The following is a 25,701-nucleotide window of genomic DNA, read 5'->3' as shown; positions in this document are numbered from 1 at the left end:
GATTGATGATTTAAATTAAAAATTAAAGTTGGTTTACTAGTTGTGCTAGCCTACTAATGCGCTTGCTGTTCTTATTCTTTGCATTCTATCTTGCCAGATTAGATGCTGCAAGCCCGGCGACGTTCCCCGCCCACATAGGCAAAGAAAGACTCGCCACAAACGCCGTTTACACCGGGAGGTGCACCACAAGTATCGACAAAAAGGTCACCCCCGTTGCCACCTTTAAGCTTACTATTAATACGCATTCAGTTAACATTATCAAGCGAGGGTATGACAGTACAAGCCACATAGGCGTTATGATAAATAATCCCAACCCTAGCACTGCACCCAAACCCCTCCTCTTCGCTGCGGGAGGCTTTGGATCCACTCAATTTGGAGGCTCTGCAGCGGCGTTTCTGTACAAGCCTGGCCCAGTCTTCTTTGCCCTGTCAGAGGGAAACACCCACTACATTCTAGACTATGACTTCGTAAAGCATGACTACGTTGCAACAGACAAGGGAGGCCAGTCATGGTATAGCTTGGCAGAACCTACGCTTCGGGCCCATTGGCCAAAGTTTAATGGCAAGCCCTATGGCCCCAGGCCGGCTGAGCGGTTTATAGTTGTCATCGCTTTATCTGTGGCAGCTACCATGAAAGAAGGTACACAGGTGGAACAGTTGCAGCAAGCAATAACTCAAAATTACCAAGGTGTTGTAGATAACTTTGTATTGATTCCGGGTACCTCTACTTTGGGGAGTTCTACCGTTTGTTCTGTCTCATTGTTCGTGGATTACGATATCTACTGGGATGTGTGGGTGCTGGTGTTGTCTATTTCTGTCTCTGTTATTGCTATTACACTGGTAAGTGTATTTAAGTGTTGTCCATGTGCTTCTGTGAAGCGTATCTACTACAAACAACAATCCAAGGGACACAGCTCTGATGGGTCTATTACAGCTGAGCCAACTGACGCACCGTTGGACCCAATAGCATCAGAAGATACACTAGGGTTAGCAGACGACTCTGTTGACGCTAGTGGCAAAATGAATGCTTTATGATAAGAATCCGTTTAGCCTCTTTTGTTGGTCTTTTTGATTGACAAGAATAAACATTTCAATCCTCTAGAATGGAGTTACTTGATATAGTCGTAAGGCTGTGAAGTTCCGAGGTAGCCTTGATAATTTCGCGCTGGAGAGCTTGTATCTCCATCATTTTTTGTTGAAAGACGCGGTACATGGCATCTTTTTCCGCGACTTCAGGTTCAGTTGTTAGTGTAGCCTTTAACTTTGTCAGCAGAGCGATAGATGATTCTATGCTATCCCTTTGCATTGTTAGTTTGAGCCGTGCCTCGTCACATAAAGCAGTCATACTCCGATAGCTTGACTGCAGCGTTGTGTTGGTCTTTGTCAGGTGCTCAAGCTGCTGAACCATTCCAGATATACCAGCTTCAGTAAAGTGTGCTGATGAGAGATGTGGCACAGTGGAGACAACATCCTTCCTGGTTGATAGGTCATCCAGACACATGCTTGAATCGTTCTCTGTGGCAAATGAGTTGGTAATCTCCACATGCTTCTCTGGAACATATGGCGCACTCAGCTGAGGCATGGATAGACTAGGGGTTGTAGATATAATAATAGACGCCGGAGGAGAAATGCTATCTGTCCCTTGGCACCCTGCAATTCTCCTACAGAGAATCTTGCTTATGGCTAGGTGTCCCAGGGAGTCAGCTAGGTCAACAGCACGGCGAATGTCATCAATCGGGTACAGTTCTGGCTGAGATAACACTCGAACGGCATCCACTTGTCCTGCAGCAACCGCCCAATCGAGTGCAGTCCGCCCCTCACAATCTCGGACTAGGAGTGAATCGGTAATTAGGAAGGGAATACAACCTATATTGCCTGCACGGGCCGCCAATATAAGCGGGGTACACCCGTGCGAATCGACAATGGACCGTTCGTATTGAAGAAGAGGAAGGCAGCATAGCAGGTAGCCTAGCTCAGCCGCAACAAGGAGAGCAGTCGCTCCGTTATTGTTGACTAAACCCGCCTCTGTGGGTGCCAAGATCTTGACCATATTTGGATCGCAGTAGTGTACAGAGAGGATTAGGCCTGTATCCCCACTAGGTGTACGAGAACCAGAAAACTGCTGTATGCTCCGATTGACAGCATCATACCGACGGCCCTTGATGGCCGTAAACCAGTCCTTCAGCGTTGCAATTATCATTAAGTAACTCTAATCTTTTACTTACGCCACCAGCAGCCTCTGGTGCATCAACACTTAAAGTTCATCCTTAAAGGCAGTGGAGTTACTGCTTTCTTGGGAAGAAGTACCCTCAAGCTGGGTATCGAGGACCATGAAAAGGGCCTTCGCAAAGCTCTTTTTGTTCTCTATTTCGTAGCCAGCAAAATAGGTGGCAATGTCCGCCAACAAAACGGCCCGCTCATCCATCTCTGGAGTGCTCACAACAGGTTTGGGAATCACGTAATCATCGTTCGGGTCCGTAGAGTTAGCCGGCTTCATGGGCGGATTGAGATTAACCAGCTCTGCAATGAACTTCTTAATGAGATTGTGTTCAAAGTTAACCTCTAACGTGCGTTGCTTCCTGTGGTAGTCGGCTTCTCCTGCATTCTTGGAGTGCTGCATTGCCTTCTCCTGAAGCGGTGTATGCGAGTGCTTGTTAGATGCAGCGAGAGCAGGCGTCGAAGCAGGAAGCTTGGTGGACCGCTCTACTCCGTGGACTGTCGGCGTGGCTTGTCGCATGTACGCACGCAGGAGCTTGAGATGATATCGGGCTAGAAGCTTGTCTTCAGTGCGGTCTGGGATATCTGTGTCTGGCCGCTCCTTCTCCTTCTCTTCTTCATTAGAGACATCGTCCTTGGGCTTATCTGGAAGCTTTGTTTCTAGCTTCGCTATGTTCTTGATTTTGTACACTTTGCCGCTGTTTGCCCGAAACTCGTTGAGGTATGTCGACAGCAGCAGATCCTCATTCACGTCGGTAAGGAAAATCACCTCCAGCCCACGAGTATTTGCTGCTTCTGTGTACGGGGAGGCAAGACACTCGTCTATAAACGTGCAGGATATCATATAAATATCTTTCTGATACGAGGGCATAGCATCTACGTACTCCTGCAGAGTATAAAAATGTGGGAGCTCTTCATGGGAGACCTGGTGAAGACGGAACTTCTCCTGGACCTCTGGGCTGTTGACCATCGTGCGAGTAGTTGGAAAGAGAAGGAGGTGCATGATCTCCTCCTTGTTCTTCTTGTCCTCGATGGCACCCATGAAGAAGGAGCGCTTGTACCAGTGATGAATCTTGTAGAATGTTGCGTCCTTTGAAGGGGCCTTCTCTATCTGCTCCTTGGTGGGCTCTGTTATCCCATCCTTTATTAGCTCGCTGACATAGTTATCATATTCCTTTTCTGAGTCCTTCGCCTGCTTGTAAAGATCGGTGAGTTTCCTCACCATTGCGCGTGCTATTCTCTCGCCTATTTTCTTAAGAAGTTTCGACTCCTGTATAAACTCACGGGAGAGGTTTATGCGTATGGAGTCGGAGTCGACTATTCCCTTAACGAATTGCATCCATTGGGGCAGAATGGAACCTGTTTCGTTGGTGACAAAGACCCGATTAATATACAAATTCAGAGTCGCTCGTTCGTCATGGTACTTTTCGTAGTAGTTTAGAGAGGGGAATCCAGGAACAAAGATGAGGGCCCTAAAGTCTGCCTCCCCACCCTCTCCGCGGAAGTGTATCCAGGTGAGGGGCGGAGCCATCTCCTTTGCCAAGCTCGCGATGCTAGAATCAAAACTCAGTGCTGGATCAGGTTTGTACAAGGTTCCGAGATAGAAATCAACGTATTCTTCCTTCGTGATCGTCTGAGGATTGCGGAGCCAAATGCTTGTGGCCTCCTTTGTAACATCTAGCCACTCGCGGGACTCCACATACCTATACCGCTTCTTGACGGCCTTCTCGGCATCCTGGAAGGACTGCGGATCCTTCTTGCCGTCGGCATCGACGTCATCATAAACCTTAGGCCCTGATGCAGTAGAGGCCTTTTTCTCTCCTGTTGCACCATCTTCAACGACTAGGGGGGCATCAAAGACATCGTCGTCCTCTTCATCTGCGCTGGGCGTATACTCTTCACGGCGCTTATTGACCATCTCTAAGTTAACGGGAAAGCCGACGAAGCCAGAATACTTAAGGATCACGTGTTTAAGCAGGGCCGTATCAAGGAATTCTTCACTGTTCTCGCGCAAGTGAAGGACCACCCGGCTGCCCCTATGGGGACATGCCTCGGGCTCCAGGGCCTCGTCGACGTCTTCGACAGTGTAGTAAGAGGAGGCATCGGAGGACCACTTGACAACGTGGGGAGTGGAGTAATTGTCAGCCTTGTCGTGTGCACGTCTGGAATAGAAGTCCACCTTTTCTGCGACAAGATAGGAAGAGAAGAACCCTACGCCGAACATCCCGATAAGTCCGCTTGCACTTGTTGGCTTGGCAGAGTCTTCATCTTGTGAGTTAAGGCCAACCTTCTTTGTCTGCCTAAAACGGCTGGTTCCAGACTCAGCGATTGTGCCCAGGTTTGTTATCATCTCTTCCTTATTCATTCCTATTCCTGTGTCTTCTATTATAATGAGTTTTTTCTGGGTGTCGACACTAATATTGATTTCCATCGGTGTGTCTCCTTCACCGAGTACCTTAGCATCTGTCAACGATATGTACCGCAGCTTTTCAAGGGCATCTACAGCGTTGGAGATGAGCTCGCGGAGAAAGATCTCCCTGTCGGAGTATAAAGAGTGAACAATAATGTCCAGAAGGTTCGTGGTCTCAGCCTTGAACTCGTATTTCGCTTTGTTTTGGTGGTCCGATGCAGAAACACAGAGAGCCACAGACACACACAGAAGGAGAAGCATCTAAGCACGGATTCCCTACCTTTTTCTCTCTGTCTTTTTAGAAAGGTTTTTTGAAAGTTTATCGCATCATAACTCATAATCGCTAGTTCTGGGAGGTGAAAAGGGAAAAGGCGAAGGAGAAATTAAAGACATGCATGATTCAGTGGTCGCAAAGAAGAGGGATTGATTGCCTTGCAGACATCGGTGTCTCCGAAGTGACTGCACAGCCTTTTCTTCAGCTGATCTGGGAGCAATACTAGATACTGCAGGGCCATAGAGATATCATTTTTGGCGTCAAAGGTGATTGCACGGGTTCGTATGATCTCGTATGGGTTGTTATGCGAAAGCAGCATGTCTCGGACCTTGATGATTCGCAGACAGGAAAGGAGCGGCATGAGCCCAAGGCCAAAGGAGAATAGGAAATCCCAAAGCTTTAGGACCTCGTCGAGGGGCTGCAAGCAGGCGCCAAATGTCATGATAACGTCAAATCCCCATAGAAACCCCCTGAGATTATGCTTAAATAGCTTCTGCTGCAGCTCTGGATCAATAACGCCCATGATATCCTCGAGAAGGGCACAACCAGCATGCACTCCGCAAAGATCTGGACTGAAGTATGAGCGAGCAAGGCTATAAAGGCGACGGAACATATAAAACCCAAAGACCTCATCTGCAACGTAGAGCAGTGGACCCAGCAACACATTCATTCCCTGTACGTAGCGAATGTCCAGATCGTGCACCAGTGCATTAAGTACTCGAGATATGGAGCTCAGAGACACTTTCTTGTGAAAAGAAACGTTATTCGAGAATGTCCGGTGCACGTCCTTGCGAATCTTTTCAGCATCTATAGATTGTCCGCGTCTGACCAGGTCTACATAGCGTTTTGAGTTGACATACCCGATCCCCAGTAGAATCATCCACACCCGTCCGCGCCTATCAGGGGGGACATCATATAATAGGACAAGCTTCTGCAACTGGAGCCTTCTCTCACTAAGGGCCAAGTGAGGGGTTTCAAGGGTTGTAAGGTAGTACTCCATGACAGAAAGTTTACTTAGCGTTATAAATTTGCTTGGATTGTGTCCAAAATCAAGCAATGGATCTTTCACGCAGGGTGTCGTACCAAGCATAATCCGCCACCTTCTTCAGAAATAATTCTTCAGAGATAAACTGCGCAATCATATCTTCAACGGCTAGTCGCAAATGCCCCGAACGTGTGTTTTCACACTTTCATTGTATTTGTCGTTAATAAATTAAATTTCAAAATCGATAAATAATTACTGGGTCACAATGCGTTACTTGCTCTTTGAATCTGCTGCCGGGATCGCGATTTTCAGCATAAAGGAGTTTGACGATGTAGCTAAGTTTACAGCAGAGCTGCAACGCTCCATTGCCGACGGAGGTGCCTTCTCCACCCTGGTAAAGCTGTCTTCGTTTCATCGCTTCTCGGGAAACGAAGATGCTGCAGCAGTGTGCGCTGCCCTCCAGGAAGGTGTTGTTCCAGAGACTGTTCTTAGAGTGGTCCAGGGCATCATGAAGGGGGAGTCTTCGACCATCGGAGTGGTGGATGAGCGCCTCAAGCTGTCTTTGGACGCTGCAGGTGTGCCTGCGGAGTACAGCGGCCTCATGGTGGAAATTTCCCGCGGCATCAAGCGCCACTTTTTGAAGCTAATGGCCGGGGATGTCAACCCCGAGCAGTATGAGGCAGCCTGCTTGGGTCTTTCGCATCTTATGGCCCGCAACAATGTCAGCTATGATAAGAACCGTGCAGATAACATGATCATTCAAGGAGTTGGGCACTACGAGACAATCCTGAAGAACACAAATAGCTTTTTCATGAGGCTCCAAGAGTGGTACTCATATCATTTCCCAGAGCTTAAGAGGATTATGGTCGACCATCACGAGGAGTATGTTCGCACTATTCTAGCAATTCAGACGAAGGAAAAGCTTATCTCTGGGGAGACTGCGAGCTCTTTTGACCAGCTTGTATCTGACGGTGTCTTTGGAAAGGATGTTGCCGATAAAGTACGCGCAGCAGCGACAATTTCAACCGGGATGAAACTCCACGACGATGATCTGAAGGCTGTGCTATCTCTGGCGCAGCGGACGCTCTCGATGTTCAATGAGAAGCAGGCGTTGACGGACTATCTTGGCTCTAAGATAGCAGAGATTGCTCCCAATACTGCAGTCCTCCTCGGTGACATACCTGCGTCACGTCTGATCGCCCGGGCAGGGGGCATACGCTCTTTAGCTAAGTCACCTGCGTCGACCATACAGATTCTTGGCGCAGAGAAGGCTCTGTTCAGGTCCCTGAAGGCGCGTAACAGGAAAACACCAAAGTACGGCGTCCTTTTTTCTGCTCCACAAGTCTCCAAGGTAGACATCCGCCACAAGGGGCGCGTTGCCCGTAACCTTGCTTGCAGCATAGCGCGTACAGCAAAGATGGATTGTTATGGCATTTCTCGCGACACGAGGTTTGGAGTGGCACTGAAAAATATGCTTGAGGACCGCATAACTTTTTATAAGACAGGTGCCAATCCGCCGCGTAAGAACATAGATCTGATGCTGGATTTGTATCCAAGTGGGTCTTCCGCCGATGTGCCCGTGCAAGATTCAGCGGAGCTCCTCGTCAACGAAGAAAAGTCCAGCAGCCACAAGAGGGAGCACAGGAAGGAGCATAAGAAAGATGATAAAAAAGAGCACAGAAAGGATGATAAGAAGGATGATAAGAAGGAGGATAAGAGGAGCAGGTCAAAGGACAGAAAGGAGGTCCGTGATGCAAAGTAAATGATGTAGATGTGGTTTGCTGCCGTGCAGTTCACTTTGCTGCGCTATACAGCATGCCTCATATTGTTGGCCTCTATTACTTGAGCACGGTTTCCATCGACCACCACATTATAGTGACTAACCATTCCGGGCATTAAGCAGATGTCAACAAGCCACCCAATTCCAAAGAGCCCTGCGGTGAAGAGCCAGATAACCGCAGTGCAGTACTTGTGAAGATAAAAGCGGTGCGCACCAAATAGCCCCAAGAAAAACCACCAAAGGTAGGCAAAGCATAGCGACTTATGGTGCAACTTTGTCATTTTATTTCTGATGGATGGCGTACACTGCGAAGCCCGAAGTTTGCATTAACGTACGAAGGGTGCCAATCTATGGATTATCAAAACCCATAATCGGCCGTGTACTTTGTCAGTAGTGGCTGTTCTGTTGTCCAATATCGTTCTGTATGTGGCAGTGCAGTTGTGGCATCTCCAAAGAGACTCATGGCCAGAGTGTGTGAAGTACTTCGTGAAGTTGCATTGCCAAATTTCTCCTGAGTGGTATCAGCGGCAGCTGGGGCGCCGTACTTGCGCATGATATCAGTAATGTCTGATGCAGGCGCTGGTGGCTGCATTTCTTGAAACTGCTCCTGTCTGAGATGGCGCTCCAGAAGGGACGGTTTTGCGAACCTTGCGGCTTCATCTGAGTTCAGCGTAAGATTCAGGGCTACAGGCTTCTTCTTATTACTATCGATGAGTAATGCTTCCACGGTATTTCCAAAGGCGTTTGCCTCCAATGGAGCGCCATCGAGCTTTGCTCTCTTGAGGGCGTCGAAGTCCATGTACTTAGCAAAGAGCTCGTCTATGGTCGAGCTACTGTCCGATGCATCTGAGGTCGGCGTAGCGCCCTGGTGGGTGTTGCCAGACTGCTCCCTGGGAGGACGAGGGGGCACGGTTGTCTTTACGGGCTTCACCGCAGAAGCAAGGTCTGTTGATGCTAGAAATGGCTCATTACCATACTTCTCCAGGAGTTTATAAGAATCATCCGGAGAAAGGGCGTCCACAGAGTCCACGGCCACTTTCCCAGACTTAAAGCTAATGCTGGTGAGATGAGACTTTTCTTGGAGACTCTTGAAGTCCTCCTTGAGAGTATAGATGTCCAGTGCAGAGTATCCAGCAGGCTTACCGTAACCAGTCATGCTTCCTTTGATGCATTCAGCCTGATAAATGTTACGCTCCTCGTCTGTCAGCTCGAACTTATCCCGCAGCTCATCCAATTCCGAGGCCTTGACGTTCAGTTTCTGCTTATACTCATTGAACTTACGCTCAAATCGACTTCGCTCTTTCTTCTCCTCGTTCAGCGCCTCTGTAAGCCGCTCTATTTGCTCCACATAATCTGCCTCTATAGCCTTAATTTTTTTATTTTCCTCTCGTAGATTAAAAAGCTCGACTCGGATTGCTTCCAGTTCAGACTCTACCTTAGTGTTAGCACTTGTTAATGAAACTATATCGTCATCAGCAGCCTTCATCTGGCTTAGGAGCAACGTAATGTTCTGCTGGGCCTGCTGGAACTGCCCCCTGACATCTTCTAGAGATGACTGGAGGGTGAGCTTGTCCTGTGTGATCTCCTCCAACTGCGCGGCTAGCCGCTTGTTCTCGTTGATTGCCTTTCCAGCACGCTCCTGGAGCGCCTGGTACAGTTCTTTGAGCCCTTCATCGGCTACGTCTTTATAGAGTGCTTCGTTGAGAACGTCTTCTATGGCGGGGTTGAGCTCATAGGTGGAACGAAAGTCTGTTCTCGGCACGTCTCTCGCAGTGTAGTAGCCCTTGTCTTCTACAGCATATCTATCATAGAAGCTTGTATCCCCCATCTTCAATTGTCTGTCTTGCTGCGCTGACGCTGCAAAGCGAAAAGGTGAAGGGCCAGGTAAGTTTTAAAGATTTGATTAATGCTCATTTTATAAAAAATGCAGTCCTTTTCACTTAGTCAGGACACAATTGGGTATACATGTACCTGTTTGTCCAAAATAGAAGACCCGTCCACCAAGGCTGATCATGGGTACGTGAAGCAGGCGAAGAAACTGCGCTCAGAGCTACAGCACCTGGTTTCCTCTGTAGCGAAGACAAGCAACGTGTCTGTTTCGTCCGAGATAATGTCGGAGCTTTTTTCGTTCACTACTTCCATTCTTAGAGACAAACCTCTGCCTTCTATCGTCTTTGAGAGCCTTTTGGTCCTTACCTATTTTGTTCTGCGCGAACCAACCAATGTAAGAAAATTTGATATCAGGACTCTGAGAATGAGTGAGCCCGTAGCTGATGATAACGGTCAGCCACCAAAGAATTTCAGTACATATCTTGCCATAGTGATATGGCGCCTCTTCAACAAGCCCCAGCCAGAGCTCCACAAAGACCAGACCATCAAGCAGCTCCTTTCCTTGATCGAGAACCTTTGCGTATGCGAGGTAGGGCTTTCTGGACCGTCCTATATAAACATGTGCAAAATCCTGCTGGGCCTGGCATCCAGTAAAACGTATGCACCACATGCTTCACTATCACTTTATCATGCAACCCTCTCTTTAAACAAACACTTAAGCAATAGTAGAGTAAGCACTGAGTTATCTGAGGAGTATATTGTTACTCTCAGTTCGTACATTAAGTTCCTTTTGAGGATCCTCCAGTTCTTCTCGGATGAAAGCCCTACCCTGTTGCTTCCTGCAGGAACCACGAGTGGTGGCATCTTTCGGTTGCCATTTGGTGGTGGTAGCTCAGGGGACGGGGCTGTGACCCAAGGCTCTTCTGTTGCAACTGGAGATGCAGGGTTTTCGATTCGCTTTGCTGAAGTCCTGGAGCTCACTTACAATAGTGCTCTTTTCCAGGTAGTAGCACACGATGAATTACGGCGAATAACTATTACCGCAATGTATCTTCTCTTCTACTTTTCAAATTACTTTTACCTAGAGCCTGTCATCTTAAGAATCGTTTCAGAAGATTTGTTAACTATAGTTCCCAAGCGCTTCATTGTCACCCACTCAACCCAGCCTGTCATTGTCACCGTTGCTTTTGCCTTGCTGGAGCTTATCCTGCGGATTTATTGTTTTCACATTTCTGCCAAATGTATAAAGGCGTACTTTGAACATACAATATTTAAGATCTTGGAGGAGCCTGACGTACCATGCGGAGAGTTAAAGATGGGCATTCTAGCCCATATAGGCCGCATTTTTAGCGGTGATGTCCTCAATAGCACGTTTGTGTTTGGAATTTCCGAGTTAGAGCGCTTTGCATTCAAATACTCGTATCCAAATCACGAGCTTCTTGATGTCAATGATTACGAGTATGTCAAGCTTCTCTTTCCTCGCCCCTTTGACTACATATTTAATTTATTTGTCACTTTCGATTGCGATTTTGAGTCATCCGACCTTATATATCGCTTAGTTTCCGCTGTCACCGAATACACAGGCTCTGCATCGTCAGGCAAGAAGTTCTCTTCTCAAAAATATATGATATCACAGGTACAATCCGGTGACGCCCAGAATGTTTCCTATCAGATCCCAACCATGGTCTACTCCTTCCAAACATCTGTGCACAAGTTCTTCTTTCACCTTATCTCCAAGTACTTGCATCGCTATGAACCCTCCTTTGCATCTCCCATTACCACTACATCCATTTTGGCACAGGATGTTGGGATGAAGCCTGGAGAGTCTCCACATACACTGACAAAGACCACAATAGCAGACAGTAGCAATTCTACCGAGCGTCCAACTTCATCCATCACTCTGCAAGAGTCTTCAGACTTTGTTCCTAATCTGATCATGTATGCTCACCATCTTGGGGTGAACGTCTATAACAGCTCCAAGAGCTTTAACTATCTGTCTCCTGCTACCTGCTCGCTGACAAACTGTACAGAGGCAGCCATATATGCACTGAGCCGCATAGCATACTCTATCTCCTATTGGTCCTATTTGCACCAGTACGACTCTATTGCAGAGCAAAGGATTCCGCTGGAGTGTGTGCCTTCTGGCTCCGAGAAAACAATGAGCAAACACTCAGAGCTTTTCAACTATATGCAGAACAGATACAATATCAAGGAGCTCATGGAAGATCACAACAAGAAGCGTCTATTTGATAAGGGATATCTTCTATTTGATAGAAAGATGAAAAAGGGTGTCGATTACTTTGTTGCTAATAATAAAATACTCAGACTTGTTCCGCTAGACTCCCCTACCACACTGTCTCTCCCTGAGCCAGTAACAGGCAGAAGACGGTCATTTGACGAAGAGTGGTACTACTCTACGTATACCATGGAGAAATACAAAGCCGGATTTATGAACGCAAGCGAACACTACAGATCAGTGGCGCAGTTTCTGATTGACAATGTCACCGAAAATACCTTCACAAAGATTGGCATCCCACAGGAGGTTGTTGGAGAGATTATTGGCGGAATAGACAATCCTAACTATTGCACCCTCTATGAATACGTTATGATCTTTTCTGATAAGTGGAACGGCTTATCTACGAATAGAAATAGCAATATACGCCTTAACTCTAATGGCCAGCTACCAGTAGAGGAAGCTCTTCGGGATATTCTTAGCCACTTTAAGCTTCCGGGAGAAGGGCAGGTTATCTCAAGGATTATGACGTGTATCTCGTATGCATATGTGCAAGCCAGCACGGCCGTTATTAAACATCACCAGGTTTGTAACGGTCTCATGTTTGCTATTGTCATGCTTAACACCGACCTACACAACAAGGCAATCAAGACACAACGTATGACAAAAGACACGTTCTTTAACAACACTAAGGGTATAGACACGGCCAATATTCTCACGCGTGAGCTTCTTGACTCTATATACGACAACATAGCCGCCAATCCATTCTCCTTGGGTAGTATAGATACTAAAAGAGAGATTGTCGAGCTCATGGATAAATACTTTAAAGCACCGGGAGGAACAAAGACAATTTTCAATGGCATAGTCATCAAAGCAAATGCTCCAACGCCAGGGAGCAAGGATACAACTCTAAACATGATTGCCCACGGCCACCAGTACTATCCCTATTTGGCCACTGCATGTATGAAGGAGTGGATAGATGTCGAAGTCCTGTTAGAAAGCCCACGGAAGAGTACAAAATCAGTTTCACTGGATGCAGATTTGACTAAGGCTTCAGCTGTCATATATGCTCCTACCATGATAGCACGACTTGCTGAGAAATATCACTTTGCGTTCTTTGAATCTCTTCTACTCAAACTGGACTCGTCCGTACACCTAGAGCTCTTACACACACTTACTCAGGCGCCCACTGTCAGTGAGCAGACCTTCCTTTTGTGTCTACGTCCCTTCTTTACACTTCTTTCTCTTTTGCACTGCACTCTCCTTCGCCAGACCAGGCCTATATGCCGAGCGGTTGTCGATGAGCTTATTCAGCTAACTAATATCAAGAGCCTTTCTGTGTTGAGCATAAGTCCAACTAATCACGCACTGATTGTTTCTAGAGAGCAAAGCGCGTCTCATACAGATTCAAAGTTTGATCGATCCCTGAATGGACTAGAGGTTTCCAGGGCCAAGAGCACGTCTGTCTGTTACGTTGTTACTGTGATACACGTACTACTCGAGTTTGTCTATATCCTCGCCAATCTTGAGAAGACAAAGCCTCCTGCCATCAACCCTTTAATCGTAGAACCCTATTCCCGCACGGGTTTAAGCGGCGAGCCACCAGCCCTATCCTTTGCAAACCACTTTGAAAATAAAACGACTCTTTTGACCAAGATGTACATGGGAAAGCTATCTGGCGGGGATTGTTGGGATCTCTACCTGCAGGTCTTTGCGTGTGTTGAATACTACTTCGACGTGGCAGATAAAAACCAGTTTCCTCGCTTAGATCGCAGCGAGCTTCTTAGAATTTTCAATATGGATGCATATAAGAGCGATTCCTCGCTGACCATATCGACCAAGAAGTCTTTTATCACCTCTATGATGGTCCAGACTCACCGGATTGACCACGACATACAGTTCATACAACGATGCTTAGACCTTGGTGATAGCAATGACGATGAAATGGAGTGGGATGACGCCGCCTTGATTTATTACATGTACAATCTCCTAGATAGACACATCTTAGATGACATATACAACAGGTTCATGAGCTTTCCGTCGAAAAGCCTTATCAATCTGTTCCGTGCCTTTGTAAGCTGTTCTGCTCAGACGCTCGCTGCCACCACTAATGCAGTATGCAGCGACAAAGAACGCGCAGCCTATTACCTTAAGAAGGGTCTCTATGTCCTTGAGGGAATTGCAAAGAATTCTCTTGATCGATTGAAGAAGACTTTCTCGGAGATACAGCCCATGCTCTCCGATGCTTATAGCAACCCGGATGAAAGCTTAGTGATACTCTGCCTTGGGTCTCACCAATCAGTGATCAGAACGTATTTTGCAAGATTTAAGCAGCACTCTAGTCTGTCAGTGCAGCCATCAAAGTCTCTGGAGGTTGCTCAGGGGAAGAGTCAACACATGCGTTCACGCTCGCGTATCAAGTCGTTGAAGGTACCGCCAAAGGCGCCGCTTCTAGACGATAGTATAACGTCTGACGCATCGTCCGTGACTTCTTCAAATGTGTCTCTGAATGACTCCGCCCTTCAACGAGCACTTATGAAACCGATGATAAGTTTGCTCGAAAAGACTCCATATATTCAGGTGATAGATCTGGTCCTTAACTTTTTAGAGGAGCTGCAGTTATTGTACTCCGTTTCTGATAGTCTCTACACGTCAACCTCCACAATCGAGGACATCGCACGCGCAGTAGAGATAACCGTCACACGAGTGTCTTTGCGGAAAGGCGCCGTTAAGGGTGTTGTGAGTTCCTCAGTCCAATCCGGCGACCCCCTTTCACAGTCTGAACAGAGCCTTCAATCAACAGACTCCTTGGACTTCAAGACAGAGTCCTCAGTATTGGTCACTCCGTCCATCTCTGCACTAAGAAGTACATCGCCGTCTCGATCTCCTTTGCAACCTCTTGCGCAACTACCTCAGAATATGGAGGATGACTTAGGCAGGCTGAACTTTCTCATCAGTCGCTGCGACTCTATCGCTAAACGGATACTGGATCTACTTGAGAAGCAGAAGACACTTATTTCGGCCTGTGTCCGGATGAGCTATGCATTATCACAACAGCAGATAGACTCAAATATCGCCACTTCGTCTATGGGTACGTTCACCAGGCTCATTTATCTCGCCTATGAATACATGGCATGCTCCTTTTCACAGGTTGATTCAGCAGGAGCGTCTCTAACACATTGTGATTCTAACTACGCAGATGACCTGGCGACCTTATCTGTTGGAAATCCTTATGCACACTCCTTTATAGCTACTGTAGGGATTCTTTCTGAGCTGAGCCTGGATAGTGCTGAAGCGGCCAGACATATTGCCATTAACTTACTGCGCGAATTCGTGGGGAAACTTATGAAAGGTCAACTCACCCCTTGCAACCACTTGAAAATAACTCCGATGATGATCTTGAAAGAGGTTGTTGTGGGGTCACTACTGTCCTCTATTTCTGCGCGAACCAAGGCTGAACCTCGAATGTCGCTTTGTGCATGTAACGCCAGCAACCTTTACGTGCTAACAAACCATGATCCTGGCAAAAGAATCCCTATCCTAAAGAATTTGTTGAAGATCAGGCAGAAGGGTGAGCCTGTTCTAGTTCTAGAAAGCACGCGCTTGCAGATCTGTGAGGATTCTGGCTGTGGGTACCACACAGTGCTTGATACACTTCTTGATTATCTTCTGGATCAGCGGATGAGCACCGCCATATATAGTGTGGTCCTCTATGGACTGGAGAACGTTATATTTACGACTGGGAGCCGCACCATACTCACCTTCTACAAAATTCTTACATCGTATTTGTGCGACATACTAAGCATCCTTATAGAGCGGCAGATTCAAATCTCTGGCGGGGAGAGTCTGGAGTTAGAGATTGTGCACGCCATGGGGTACACCAGTCCTGCACAGGCTCTGAAGTTCATGACCAGTCTTGTAGACGCTGTGGAAAGTTGGGTAGAGAACACAAAAGCCAGGCAGTCCCTAGTGGCAGAGGGGCAGCAGAAAGGAGGTGATGGGGCGTCTAGCGGATCATCCGGAAGTTACATAGGCATATACGATTATATCTCCCATTTAATTAATACCTATGCACGGCTCTATGAACATTTAGAACAAGTAGCACAGGGCATAGAATTGGAGCACTTGCGTGGATTGATTTTTCGTCTAATTACTATGATTGAATTGATTCAGAAAAGTAAGTTCTCTGGAGCTGATGATGAGAATACCTTGCTAGTCGGGCTCTTCATAGCAGGCTCGCGCATGAACGGAGATAGCGCCATAGACCAGGTTGTGTTGACTAAGATCATTGAAGTGCTTCAAGTCTACACAGACCTTTTGGAAAAGGCAGAGTCTTCACAGTCACGTGCACACGAGAACATGGTTATCGTTGTTGGGGCTGCACTCACTAGTCTTGCAAGCCTGCGATGGGAGCAGATAGCGTCTCAACGAAAAACCCTATTCAATCTCTGCATAAGCCTGATTGTTAGTGATTCTCGCGAAATCCGAATAAAGATAGCTGTGGCCATGAAAGCGCTTTTTCTTCAATAGCCCGTTCCATCACCTGCTTACAGGTTATGGTCTGCAATCGGCCCCCCGAGCTACTGGTGTAAATACAATACATGTATTACGTCCTCGTGCGCCACTCAAGTGATTGACGCCCTTCTCCATCGGATTAGGCCGGATCGTAGTGTTGAGTCTGGCGGACAATAAAAGCCTAAAATGACACTTTTACCGAAGCATTCACTGTGTGTAACAATGAATGTGCAGGGAAGTTCTCGCAAAGACGGGGACAGTAGTTCCGTCTGGCAAGGCTACGATCCCGGGCCACAGGTCTGGTGTGAACGCCAAACCCCTATTCTCCCTCCAGGTTTAACCCGACAAAATGGAGCGTTTTTGGGTGACGGCCGCATCAATCAGTGTGAGGAATTAGAAGCAATACCACGAATAGGGGTGTCTTGCGACGGAGAGTTGCAATTTAATGACTCTGCACGCCTTACTCCTATTGAACAAACAGATCCACACACCTTTAAATTGGCAACGCCCCCCTTCTGCTATAATAGCGTCCCATACTCTAGCCCTATGATTCAGCCCAGTTCCGGGGTCGATTACTATAGCGAGCCCCATCAGCCAGCGCATGTGCAGCGTGACCCCATCCCGTGTGGCGCCAACGGGGTCTTGCCGGCTATTCCTTATCCAGTGGACACCAATGGCTTTACTCCGCTCTGCACCAATCCTCCTCTCCATCCCGCACTGATCTCATACATTCCAATAGCTACCCCCACCTCATATGAGGCACCCCATCTTTCCTTTCCAATCCTGTCGCCGCCTGCGCCCATGGCACTTGACACATACACGAAGTTCCCCTCTGAAGTCTTCCCCTACATGCAGGACACTGTGCATGCGCCACATGTTCTCCCATACTCACTGGACGCAGACACAGACCGAACCTCCTGCTGCTCAAGCCCTATTTTCGGTATGCAGAGCCCAGTGCCGACTCGCTCGGCCACATGCTCTGTGGATCTATCACAGACCACACCACAAAGGATAACTACTATGAGGCCCTGTCCTCTTTCATTTACTCTGACCCACTCGGCTCTTTCAGACACCCACAACTCGACCACTACTGTCTTTTCCAATGAGCCTATCGCTCCTCAGCCAGACCTTCCTACGAACGACTACGAACGAAAGTTAGTTCTTTCATTCAAGGAACCCACCGGGTGCAAGATCCTCCAGCAGTATTTGGCTGACTTTCCCGACAAGTCTCGTTATTTGCTGGACGTCTTTATTGCTGAGTATAGTACTCCGTCCCTAATGGAGAGTCTGCTAATCCATCCCTCGGGTAACTACTGCTTTCAGAAGATCATTGAAAGTTCTGATGCAAGTCAGAGGCTAAGGATTCTACTTCTCATTCAGGATTCCCTCTTTGACATTTGCCAAAATCTGCATGGAACCCGGTCTATTCAGAAGCTGTTTGAGCGTGTCTCTTCAGACGAGGAAAAGGCCATAATTGCCCAACAACTTGGAGCAGGTGACAGAATTATAAAGCTAATCGTAGACATCAATGGCAATCACTGTGTGCAGCGCTGTATTGAGACCTTTGCGCCGAAGGATTGTACCTTTATATATGACCAGATAATCCGGGAGCTCGTGCTTGTAGGCACCCACCAACACGGCTGTTGCATCATACAGCGCTGCCTGGATCTCTGCAGTGAGGCGCAGCGTGTACAGATTGTCACAGCCATCAAGAATCACGTTATGGAGCTTATAGTCGATCGCTTCGGGAATTATGTATTTCAGTATTCGCTAGAGAAAGCAAACAACGGTTTATGCGGTTTGATCTCGGCAGACGACCTGATCAGACCCATTTTGGGGCACGAGGGATCTCTCGTCAATCAGAAGTTTTCCTCCCACGCCGTCGAAAAGTGCCTCAAGTACGGTAGTAGAAGGATGCGCACGCTTATCACCGAAAACCTTATGGCCAGCAGCAGTTTTCTTTCCTCGGCCATGGACAAATTTGGGAATTATGTTGTGCAGAAGGCATTTATTGGTGCCACAGACGAGCAAAAGAGGACCATATCTCAGAGGGTTCTTACCTCTCCTGAGGTGCTGAACTGCAGTTATAGCCGGCATCTTGTCCAAATGTGTGAAAAGTTTGCAAATTCACACAAATCCAGATGAAGTTGTAAATTCCTCCATCAACTTTCCAATCATTTCTAACAGAATCACTATGAAAATAACGACATGATGTGATGGATGAGCGGTTTGTCATGACAAATAAGAGGTGTGGCGAGTGAAAGTGTTGCTTAAAAATTGAACTTATAGAGCTACCCAGATGTCTACTCACGTGGTGGATGCCAGTCCCAGTAAGGCAGCACCATCAGCACTTGCCGCAGCCAAGGGCAGTGAGATGGCCCTGTCTCAAGAACAGTTTGGAAGCCCCACTATCACCACGAAAGAGCTTACCCAGTTCAGGTCGCAAACAACCTTTGGTAGCACTTCTGAGCTCCTGCCAACGGTATCTCTCCCCATCTTCCCCGAAGACAACTGCAATAGATCGCCCTCCAATGCCACACTTGTCAATAACGTAGACGCAGATGATAAGGACACCATTGAGTATAAACGCCTCGGTGCCAAATCTCCATGTGTTACCCTACTAAGTCTCTCGTTGGGCCCCCTTCTGTCTAATATTTTCACCTCGCTGGTTTCGATTGTTTTATCAGTCTATGTCTCTAAAGCTCTTTTAAATTCCAACGCGGCTGTCGCTGCATTAACAATAGCTGCGGTTCCTGAGTTCATTGCCAACTCCATAGCGTGGGCCTTGCTGATAGGGTCATCGGCCACGGTCAGCGGCTCTCTTGGGAAGGGTGACATCATCGGGGCCCGGACAGCTGCCATTAACGCTGTGACCATGGCGCTCATCTTCGGCATTCTCATGCTTATCATCATGCTTCCCTCAGCACGGCAAATCCTCCTTTCACTGGCGAGCAGCGAGCACTCCTCTGATATAATATCTATAGCTTATGACTACATCTTTGTGTTCATATGTGGAATACCAATAACTGCTCTCAATTTCACGCTCAACGGAATCATGTCCGGAACGGGGAACGTAAAGCTTGTCAGTATATGCAACATCATTGATGTTGTACTTACGCTGGGGGTTTTTGCTCCCATCTTTCTCTTTGTTCCCGCCACAAATGCCAGTCTGGGTGTTCGGGGAGCAAGTTTAGCGATTGTTCTATCGCGAACCCTTGTTTGCCTTATCTATCTGTATGTCTACATTTTCCGAGGAAACGTGCGAATGGATTGGAGATTGCTGCATCAAAACCGCACCTTTGCATATGTCAAGGCGATCCTTGGAGTTGGATGCATTGACCTTATAAGCTCGCTGAGTGGAACAGTCATCTTAGGCATCGTGAGTACCTTTGTCTCCAAGTTGGCGACTGACTACGCAAATCGCAATCCAAATGGCAACGAGAAGCAAACCTACGAGGAGGTTATGGCCTCATGGGCCTGTCTCAATCGTATCTACAACCTCGTTGTTGCCATAAGCTTTGGGGTGACGGGAGGATATCTAGCTCCCGCCTCCTACGCCTATGGGCGCAAGCTGTATGATAGATTCATCTCGCTTACCTGGAGTTGCTTTATTTATGACAGTGTTCTGCTTCTGCTACTAGGGGTGCTATTTATCATAATAATCCCGTGGTTCTCCCAGATCTTTAGCACGTCTGAGCTATACACCATGATGTCTACTCAGATAGTAAGAATAATGCTAGCCACGTCCGCAATACTCCCGTTTCAGTTTATCATTACAACCATTTGCCAGGCATGCAATATGATTCTAATCGGATTGCTAGTGGGGGTGGCCACCCAAGTTTTTATTCTCCCCGCCTGTTTCATTATTATCTATTATGTCTCATTCAAGTACATCCCCGAAGATGTCTGGCTCCGCTACCGCCTTTGCATACTCAGCTTCACGTTCAATGATATTTTGTCGGGAGTGGTTAGTATCGGGGTCTGGATTTATTCGATGCGCAAGCTCAAACGGCTGGCTCGAGCGCAGGACGTAGAGAAACCAGCAGACAAGCGTTAGATTAGATAGACAATCTGTGTTGATGCAAAATAGTAAATGGTTTACTTGCCACTCGCTGACACCTACTCACTGGTAGGCTTGGTCTCTGAGGGCATAGATCTCGCTGAGCTCCTTAGGAGCACCGGGGAGGACAATGGGGCCATCCGGAGTGACCAGGACGTCATCCTCAATCCGATACCCTCCGCACTCTGCGCGATACTCCTCCACCACATCGAAGTTGATGTGTGGCGCGATGATGGGGTCATCATACGCTCTTGCGAGGAAGCCCGGGACAAAGTAGAGTCCTGGCTCGACCGTGATGACCATGCGCGGAGCCAGGGTGCGGCGGGTACGCAGTCTGCAGAGCCTAGGATCTGTCGAGCGCGGAATGTCGTCCCTGTAGCCACCAACATCATGGACATCAAGGCCGATCAGATGACCGAGCCCGTGTGGCATGAAGATGGTGGGCACGCCAGCCTCCATCTGGTCCGTGAACGATCCTTCGGACCTGACAATGCCGCACTCGCGGAGGCCCTGGAGGATGACGGAAAGGGCGTGCATATGAACGTTCTCCCACGGAGTACCAGGCTGGCACATGGCTATGCACTCCTTGTTTGCGCGGAGGACAACGTTATAGAGGGCCTCCTGGCGCGGAGTAAAGCGCTGGCTGACAGGGAAGGTACGTGTGTGATCCGAGGCATAGCCGTTGACCTCGCAGCCAGAGTCGAGGAGAAACGTGTCCCCAGCGTTAAGCTTGTAGACGTTGTCAACGTAGTGGAGGATCGACGCGTGCTGTCCTCCTGCTGTGATACAATCGAAGGACGTATGCCTGCATCCACGGGCCATGACGTAGCCGACATAGAGCGCCTCGGCGTGAAACTCGTGCATCTTATCCGTAAGGAGCTTCATAACGGCCCTCTGGGCGTCTGCACCAGCCTGTGCGGCCTTGGTCATCTGCTCTATCTCCCAGTCTGTCTTGTAGACCCTGGCTTCCGCAATCACCGGGCCAAGGTCCTTGAGGACAAGAGCGCCCTCTGGAAACTCAATATTGGGTAGACCATCGACTATGTGGATGGTGCGCCCCGCCGTCTGCTCCAGGACAGCCGGCAGTTCGTCGATGTACATCACGTTGGAGGCGCCGTACTTCGCCTGCTTGAAGTCGTTACTTTCCGGCTCACCGAGCCAAAGAGCATGCTCAGGACTGTAGCGGGGAACAAACAGCATGAAGACGTTATAGCGCGAGTCGATGAAAGCGACACAGCCCGGCTCGCTACAGCCCGTGACGTAGAGGAAGTTCGACTCCTGGCGGAACATTATGTCTCTGTCTGTGTTGTAACGGGCAGTCTGCTCGCCCCCCTTGAGAACGATGATATCATCGGGGAAGGCCCCCACAATGCGGCTGCGGTGCTCCACGAAAGACATTTTAAAACACGAAAATCTTTTTTAACAATGATTAACTTGTAATTCCGCCATGATGAGTTTTTTTGTGGCTCTGCTGCCCGCGCTCCTCCGGTGTGGGCAGTGTGGTTCTACTATTCCCCACTGTCTTGACTGCTTGGATCTAGATAACAACTATTGTCGTCGTTGCCAGGAAGGCTTTCTACCCGTTGATGGTCTATGTCTTGGAGGTAATGCGTCTATTCCATGCACCTCTCACTTGGGTGGCACGTGCGTTGGCTGCCGGCCTGGATATTTTCTATTTCACGACGGCGACCAGATGGGCGCATGTGTTATATGCTCACACGCTGTATTGAAGCTGGGTCCGGGCTGCAAGGATTGCGTGTTGGTTGGTGGTGTTCCTCACTGCCTCGCGTGCCACTCCACTTACTTCGGTATCAACGTCATGTCAGACTCGGGTGCTACTCTACTACAATGCACCACCTTGAGTGAAAGGCGAATGCCCTTACAGAGACGGCACAAAGGTTTGTTTGTATCACCTGGACAAGCCACCTGCACAGTTCAAAATTGTCGGGTGTGCGCTTCACAAGCGCCCAACATTTGTATTCAGTGTACGCGTGGATATTCACTCAAAGATGAAGGACGAACTTGTATATGCGGCGTCCCACACTGTACTACATGCTCCCCGACTGACGGTCAGCAGTGTACCCAGTGTGATGCTAACTATGCTCTCACACCACACAGAGCCTGTGTTTGCTCCGTAAGGAATTGTATTCAGTGCGGCTCTCAAGGAACTGCACGTTGTCAGAAATGTATTACTGGCTATAGGCTCTCAGAAGATGGCAGCACGTGCAGCTGTGGAGTGGACAACTGTGCCTTCTGCTCTTCTACTGACGGCGCGCAATGTGTAACTTGCGTTACTGGTTACGTTCAAAGCTACTCCCAACGCAGTTGTACCTGCGCGGTCGAGCATTGCGCTGAGTGCTTTCCTGCAGATGGAAGCCAATGCGTCCGTTGTGTTACTAACTACGTTCTTTCTCACGATTTTAAGGTATGCGCAAGTAGTCTAGAAAACTGCCTATACCCCTCTCCAGTCAACGGATCTGTATGCTCCATTTGCAGTAGTGGTTACGTCACGGCGTTTTCCGGGGAGGTCTGCTTAAGTGTGAAGTGCCAGGTCCTATACTGCGAAGAATGTGACGGGGTTCTGTGTGCTCAGTGTATAAAAGGATATTCTTTGGTGAATGATGGACTTGGGTGTGCCTGCAACGCCCTGAACTGTCTCATATGCAACCCTGATGACGGGGACTTGTGCCTGGTATGCGTTGGAGGATACGACGTTACACCCGATGGGCTATGCGAGTGCGCCATTCGGAACTGCGCAACATGCTCGCAGGACGGACGGTCTTGTAAGGCATGCATTAATGGCTACCGAAAGGGAGAGGGTGGCTGTGAATGCTTGATTGATGCCTGCAAAACGTGCAGCCCACAAGATGGTCAGCTTTGCGATGAATGCCATTTGAACTATGATTTGGTCCACGGTGCCTGTGTGGGAAAAATTCCTGGGTGTCTGGTGGCGAGCCCTATCTATGAAGGGAGCTGCGAGTTTTGTAACACCAATTGGGAGCTCTTTCACGGACGCTGCTTCTGCAAGATCAGAAACTGCAATAAGTGCCACGAGAATGGAAAGATGTGTATTCAGTGTGCAAATGGGTTTGTATTGCAAGCAGATAATACGGAGTGTGCATGCACGCTGACCAATTGCGCTGAGTGCGACCCCGAGGACGGCACAAAATGCTTAGCATGTAAGACAAGCTATACTTTAGATTCCTCCGGACAGTGTACAACTAGTACGTGCAGCATTGATAACTGTAAAAACTGTGGCCAAAGCAATGTATGTGCCGAATGCAATGACAACTATGAGCTTTCAACAAATAGCCAGACCTGCACTTGTTTGTTGTTAAACTGCTCAAAGTGCAGGCCGTCAAACGGACAGCAGTGTCTAGAGTGCGTTACTGGCTATAAACTGGATCTTTCAATGAATCAGTGCATTTGTGATGTGCAACTATGTGAGACGTGTAACTCATCTGATGGTGCTCTATGTGACACGTGCATAACTGGGTTCATAAAGGGTCCAACCAGCGCAACATGCAACTGTGCAGCTGACAACTGCCGCGTTTGCAATCTATCTGATGGTACAAAGTGCGAGATCTGCAACTTGGGATACACACTCACTGGAACTGCATGCCAACCAAACGTTGCAAATTGCAAGCAGTACTCTCTAAGCAGGGGATGCATAGAGTGCGAACGCGGTTACTCTCTTATGCCATCAAATGCAGAGTGCCTCTGCACAGTGCAGAATTGCGCAACGTGCTCTCCAACCAACGGCTCGGAATGCACATCGTGTGTCCAAAACTATACGCCCCAGGAAGGTCTATGTCTGTGCATGGTTCAAGAATGTCTTGAGTGCGACAGTGCCAATGGAAACTTGTGCAATGTATGCGTATACAATTATGCGCTAAGTGAAGACAGGACGACTTGTGCTTGTGACGTAAAAAATTGTATATTATGCATTGCAAGGGATGGAAAGAAGTGCTTCATGTGTGAGAAGGGATACCGATTGACAGAAACTTCCGCCTGTGAAGAAATACCTTGCAGTGTGGAAAACTGCTTGAGCTGCCCTCCCGGCAACCCTGACTACTGTATTGTTTGTCAGAGGGGGTACTGGCCGACTAAAAATGGGAACGAGTGTGCATGTTCCGATCCTGCTTGCGGTGAATGTGATTTTGAGAATGGAGAAATTTGTCTTCACTGCAATGCAAACTACAGAGAGTTTCAAAATAAGTGCCTCTGCTCTCTTCCATATTGTACTAAATGTGACATTAATGACGGTAGCCAGTGCGAGGAGTGTGAAAACGGGTTCATGCTGACTCCCACCAAGGCATGCATTCTCCGTGTTTGCTTCACAAACCAGGATAACTGCAAGGTGTGTGGAACAGGTGCACACGCGGATAAGTGTCTCACGTGTGTGAGTGGGTATGTACCGATCGACGGAGTGTGTGTGCAGGATTCAAAGCAAGATGTTTGCAACCAGTACTCAGGTACGTGTACTGGCTGTGCCCCCACATACTTCCTCTGGCAGAACGGTTGCTATCCGTGCAACATGATACCAAACTGCATCGAGTGCTACATGACCAAAACATACGGCCCCTTGTGCACGATGTGCGAGCCATTCTACACACTACGTGGGGGTAAGTGCCAGCTCAACCCATACTGCTCCCAAGGCTGTGTGTGCAACGGCGAGCTCCAATGCACTGATTGCATAGCCGGATACACTATGATAAGTAACATTTGCACGCTATGCGAAAGCCTATTCTACATGTGTGCAGAGTGCTCTAAGACGTTCTGCACTCGCTGCTTTGGTGGATACTCCATTTCCTATCATGACTGTGTTCCTGGAGTATGCAGGGAAAATGCGCATGGATGTCTTGTCTGTGCAAATGATTACACCTGCGCAAGGTGCCGCAGCGAAATGTACCTCTATCGCGGGGCCTGCCGGGAGTGTAACTTTGCTGGGTCTAATTGTGCAGATTGCACCTTTGACAAGGAATACAAGTGTCTCCGGTGTCTCGAGGGGTACACGCAGGTCGTATCTAACGGGGTGTCTTACTGCGTCAAGTGCCCAGACATTGACCACTGTTTGGAGTGTGCCTATAACAGCACGCGCTCTTCGCAGTTCCAGTGCACAACGTGCGCTGACCCGTGGCTTGTTGACACTGCAACCGGGACGTGCTTCATCAGAAATGCCTCTAGCGCATCAACAGCCACTGCAATTTCGTGCAGTGTTATAGGGGCAGCGATTGCGATCGCCACCACCATTGCCCTGATTGTGAAGTGTCAGCATCACCGGCATGCACGCATGGTACGCCAGGTCGATGCCCTGGTCACGGAGGCCGACGAACTAGCCCACTAATAAGGTATACTATTTACCACTGTGCGAACTAGAACGAAGGATTCGCAGCTA

General features: G+C 48.3%; 12 protein-coding genes across 12 annotated transcripts; 6 read left to right on the top strand and 6 right to left on the bottom strand.

Moving 5' to 3' along the window:
• Window positions 1-56: 56 nt before the first annotated feature.
• GL50803_0010572 (uncharacterized protein) lies at window positions 57-1,034 on the top strand (the record flags this gene model as incomplete). Its single annotated transcript, XM_001706412.1, has 1 exon — window positions 57-1,034. One exon carries the CDS (start codon window positions 57-59, stop codon window positions 1,032-1,034), a length of 978 nt encoding a protein of 325 aa, XP_001706464.1.
• Window positions 1,035-1,089: 55 nt separating this feature from the next.
• On the bottom strand, window positions 1,090-2,199 carry GL50803_0010573 (Ankyrin repeat protein 1; the record flags this gene model as incomplete). Its single annotated transcript, XM_001706413.1, has 1 exon — window positions 1,090-2,199. One exon carries the CDS (start codon window positions 2,197-2,199, stop codon window positions 1,090-1,092), a length of 1,110 nt encoding a protein of 369 aa, XP_001706465.1.
• Window positions 2,200-2,253: 54 nt separating this feature from the next.
• On the bottom strand, window positions 2,254-4,887 carry GL50803_0015247 (Glucose regulated protein 94 / Heat shock protein 90; the record flags this gene model as incomplete). Its single annotated transcript, XM_001706414.1, has 1 exon — window positions 2,254-4,887. One exon carries the CDS (start codon window positions 4,885-4,887, stop codon window positions 2,254-2,256), a length of 2,634 nt encoding a protein of 877 aa, XP_001706466.1.
• Window positions 4,888-5,009: 122 nt separating this feature from the next.
• Window positions 5,010-5,990, bottom strand: GL50803_0015248 (Rab-GTPase-TBC domain-containing protein; the record flags this gene model as incomplete). The annotated part of the gene is made up of 1 exon (XM_001706415.1): window positions 5,010-5,990. The coding sequence occupies one exon, from the start codon at window positions 5,988-5,990 to the stop codon at window positions 5,010-5,012; it is 981 nt and encodes a 326-aa protein (XP_001706467.1).
• Window positions 5,991-6,150: 160 nt separating this feature from the next.
• On the top strand, window positions 6,151-7,647 carry GL50803_0010577 (Nop domain-containing protein; the record flags this gene model as incomplete). The annotated part of the gene is made up of 1 exon (XM_001706416.1): window positions 6,151-7,647. The coding sequence occupies one exon, from the start codon at window positions 6,151-6,153 to the stop codon at window positions 7,645-7,647; it is 1,497 nt and encodes a 498-aa protein (XP_001706468.1).
• Window positions 7,648-7,691: 44 nt separating this feature from the next.
• GL50803_0023439 (TM2 domain-containing protein) lies at window positions 7,692-7,946 on the bottom strand (the record flags this gene model as incomplete). Its single annotated transcript, XM_001706418.1, has 1 exon — window positions 7,692-7,946. One exon carries the CDS (start codon window positions 7,944-7,946, stop codon window positions 7,692-7,694), a length of 255 nt encoding a protein of 84 aa, XP_001706470.1.
• Window positions 7,947-8,023: 77 nt separating this feature from the next.
• On the bottom strand, window positions 8,024-9,493 carry GL50803_0033513 (uncharacterized protein; the record flags this gene model as incomplete). Its single annotated transcript, XM_001706419.1, has 1 exon — window positions 8,024-9,493. The coding sequence occupies one exon, from the start codon at window positions 9,491-9,493 to the stop codon at window positions 8,024-8,026; it is 1,470 nt and encodes a 489-aa protein (XP_001706471.1).
• A 96-nt stretch (window positions 9,494-9,589) lies between these two features.
• Window positions 9,590-16,258, top strand: GL50803_00112258 (Sec7 family protein; the record flags this gene model as incomplete). The annotated part of the gene is made up of 1 exon (XM_001706420.1): window positions 9,590-16,258. The coding sequence occupies one exon, from the start codon at window positions 9,590-9,592 to the stop codon at window positions 16,256-16,258; it is 6,669 nt and encodes a 2,222-aa protein (XP_001706472.1).
• A 171-nt stretch (window positions 16,259-16,429) lies between these two features.
• Window positions 16,430-18,388, top strand: GL50803_0017325 (putative Pumilio-family RNA-binding protein; the record flags this gene model as incomplete). Its single annotated transcript, XM_001706422.1, has 1 exon — window positions 16,430-18,388. One exon carries the CDS (start codon window positions 16,430-16,432, stop codon window positions 18,386-18,388), a length of 1,959 nt encoding a protein of 652 aa, XP_001706474.1.
• Window positions 18,389-18,542: 154 nt separating this feature from the next.
• GL50803_0017326 (Na+ driven multidrug efflux pump) lies at window positions 18,543-20,300 on the top strand (the record flags this gene model as incomplete). Its single annotated transcript, XM_001706423.1, has 1 exon — window positions 18,543-20,300. One exon carries the CDS (start codon window positions 18,543-18,545, stop codon window positions 20,298-20,300), a length of 1,758 nt encoding a protein of 585 aa, XP_001706475.1.
• Window positions 20,301-20,366: 66 nt separating this feature from the next.
• GL50803_0017327 (Xaa-Pro dipeptidase) lies at window positions 20,367-21,701 on the bottom strand (the record flags this gene model as incomplete). Its single annotated transcript, XM_001706425.1, has 1 exon — window positions 20,367-21,701. The coding sequence occupies one exon, from the start codon at window positions 21,699-21,701 to the stop codon at window positions 20,367-20,369; it is 1,335 nt and encodes a 444-aa protein (XP_001706477.1).
• A 49-nt stretch (window positions 21,702-21,750) lies between these two features.
• On the top strand, window positions 21,751-25,650 carry GL50803_0017328 (High cysteine membrane protein Group 2; the record flags this gene model as incomplete). Its single annotated transcript, XM_001706427.1, has 1 exon — window positions 21,751-25,650. One exon carries the CDS (start codon window positions 21,751-21,753, stop codon window positions 25,648-25,650), a length of 3,900 nt encoding a protein of 1,299 aa, XP_001706479.1.
• Window positions 25,651-25,701: the final 51 nt, after the last annotated feature.

The sequence above is a fragment of the Giardia intestinalis genome, chromosome 1, assembly GCF_000002435.2.
Source record: "Giardia intestinalis strain WB C6 chromosome 1, whole genome shotgun sequence".
NCBI classification, from domain to species: domain Eukaryota; phylum Fornicata; order Diplomonadida; family Hexamitidae; genus Giardia; species Giardia duodenalis.
This window is presented reverse-complemented; position numbering and strand designations above follow the sequence as displayed.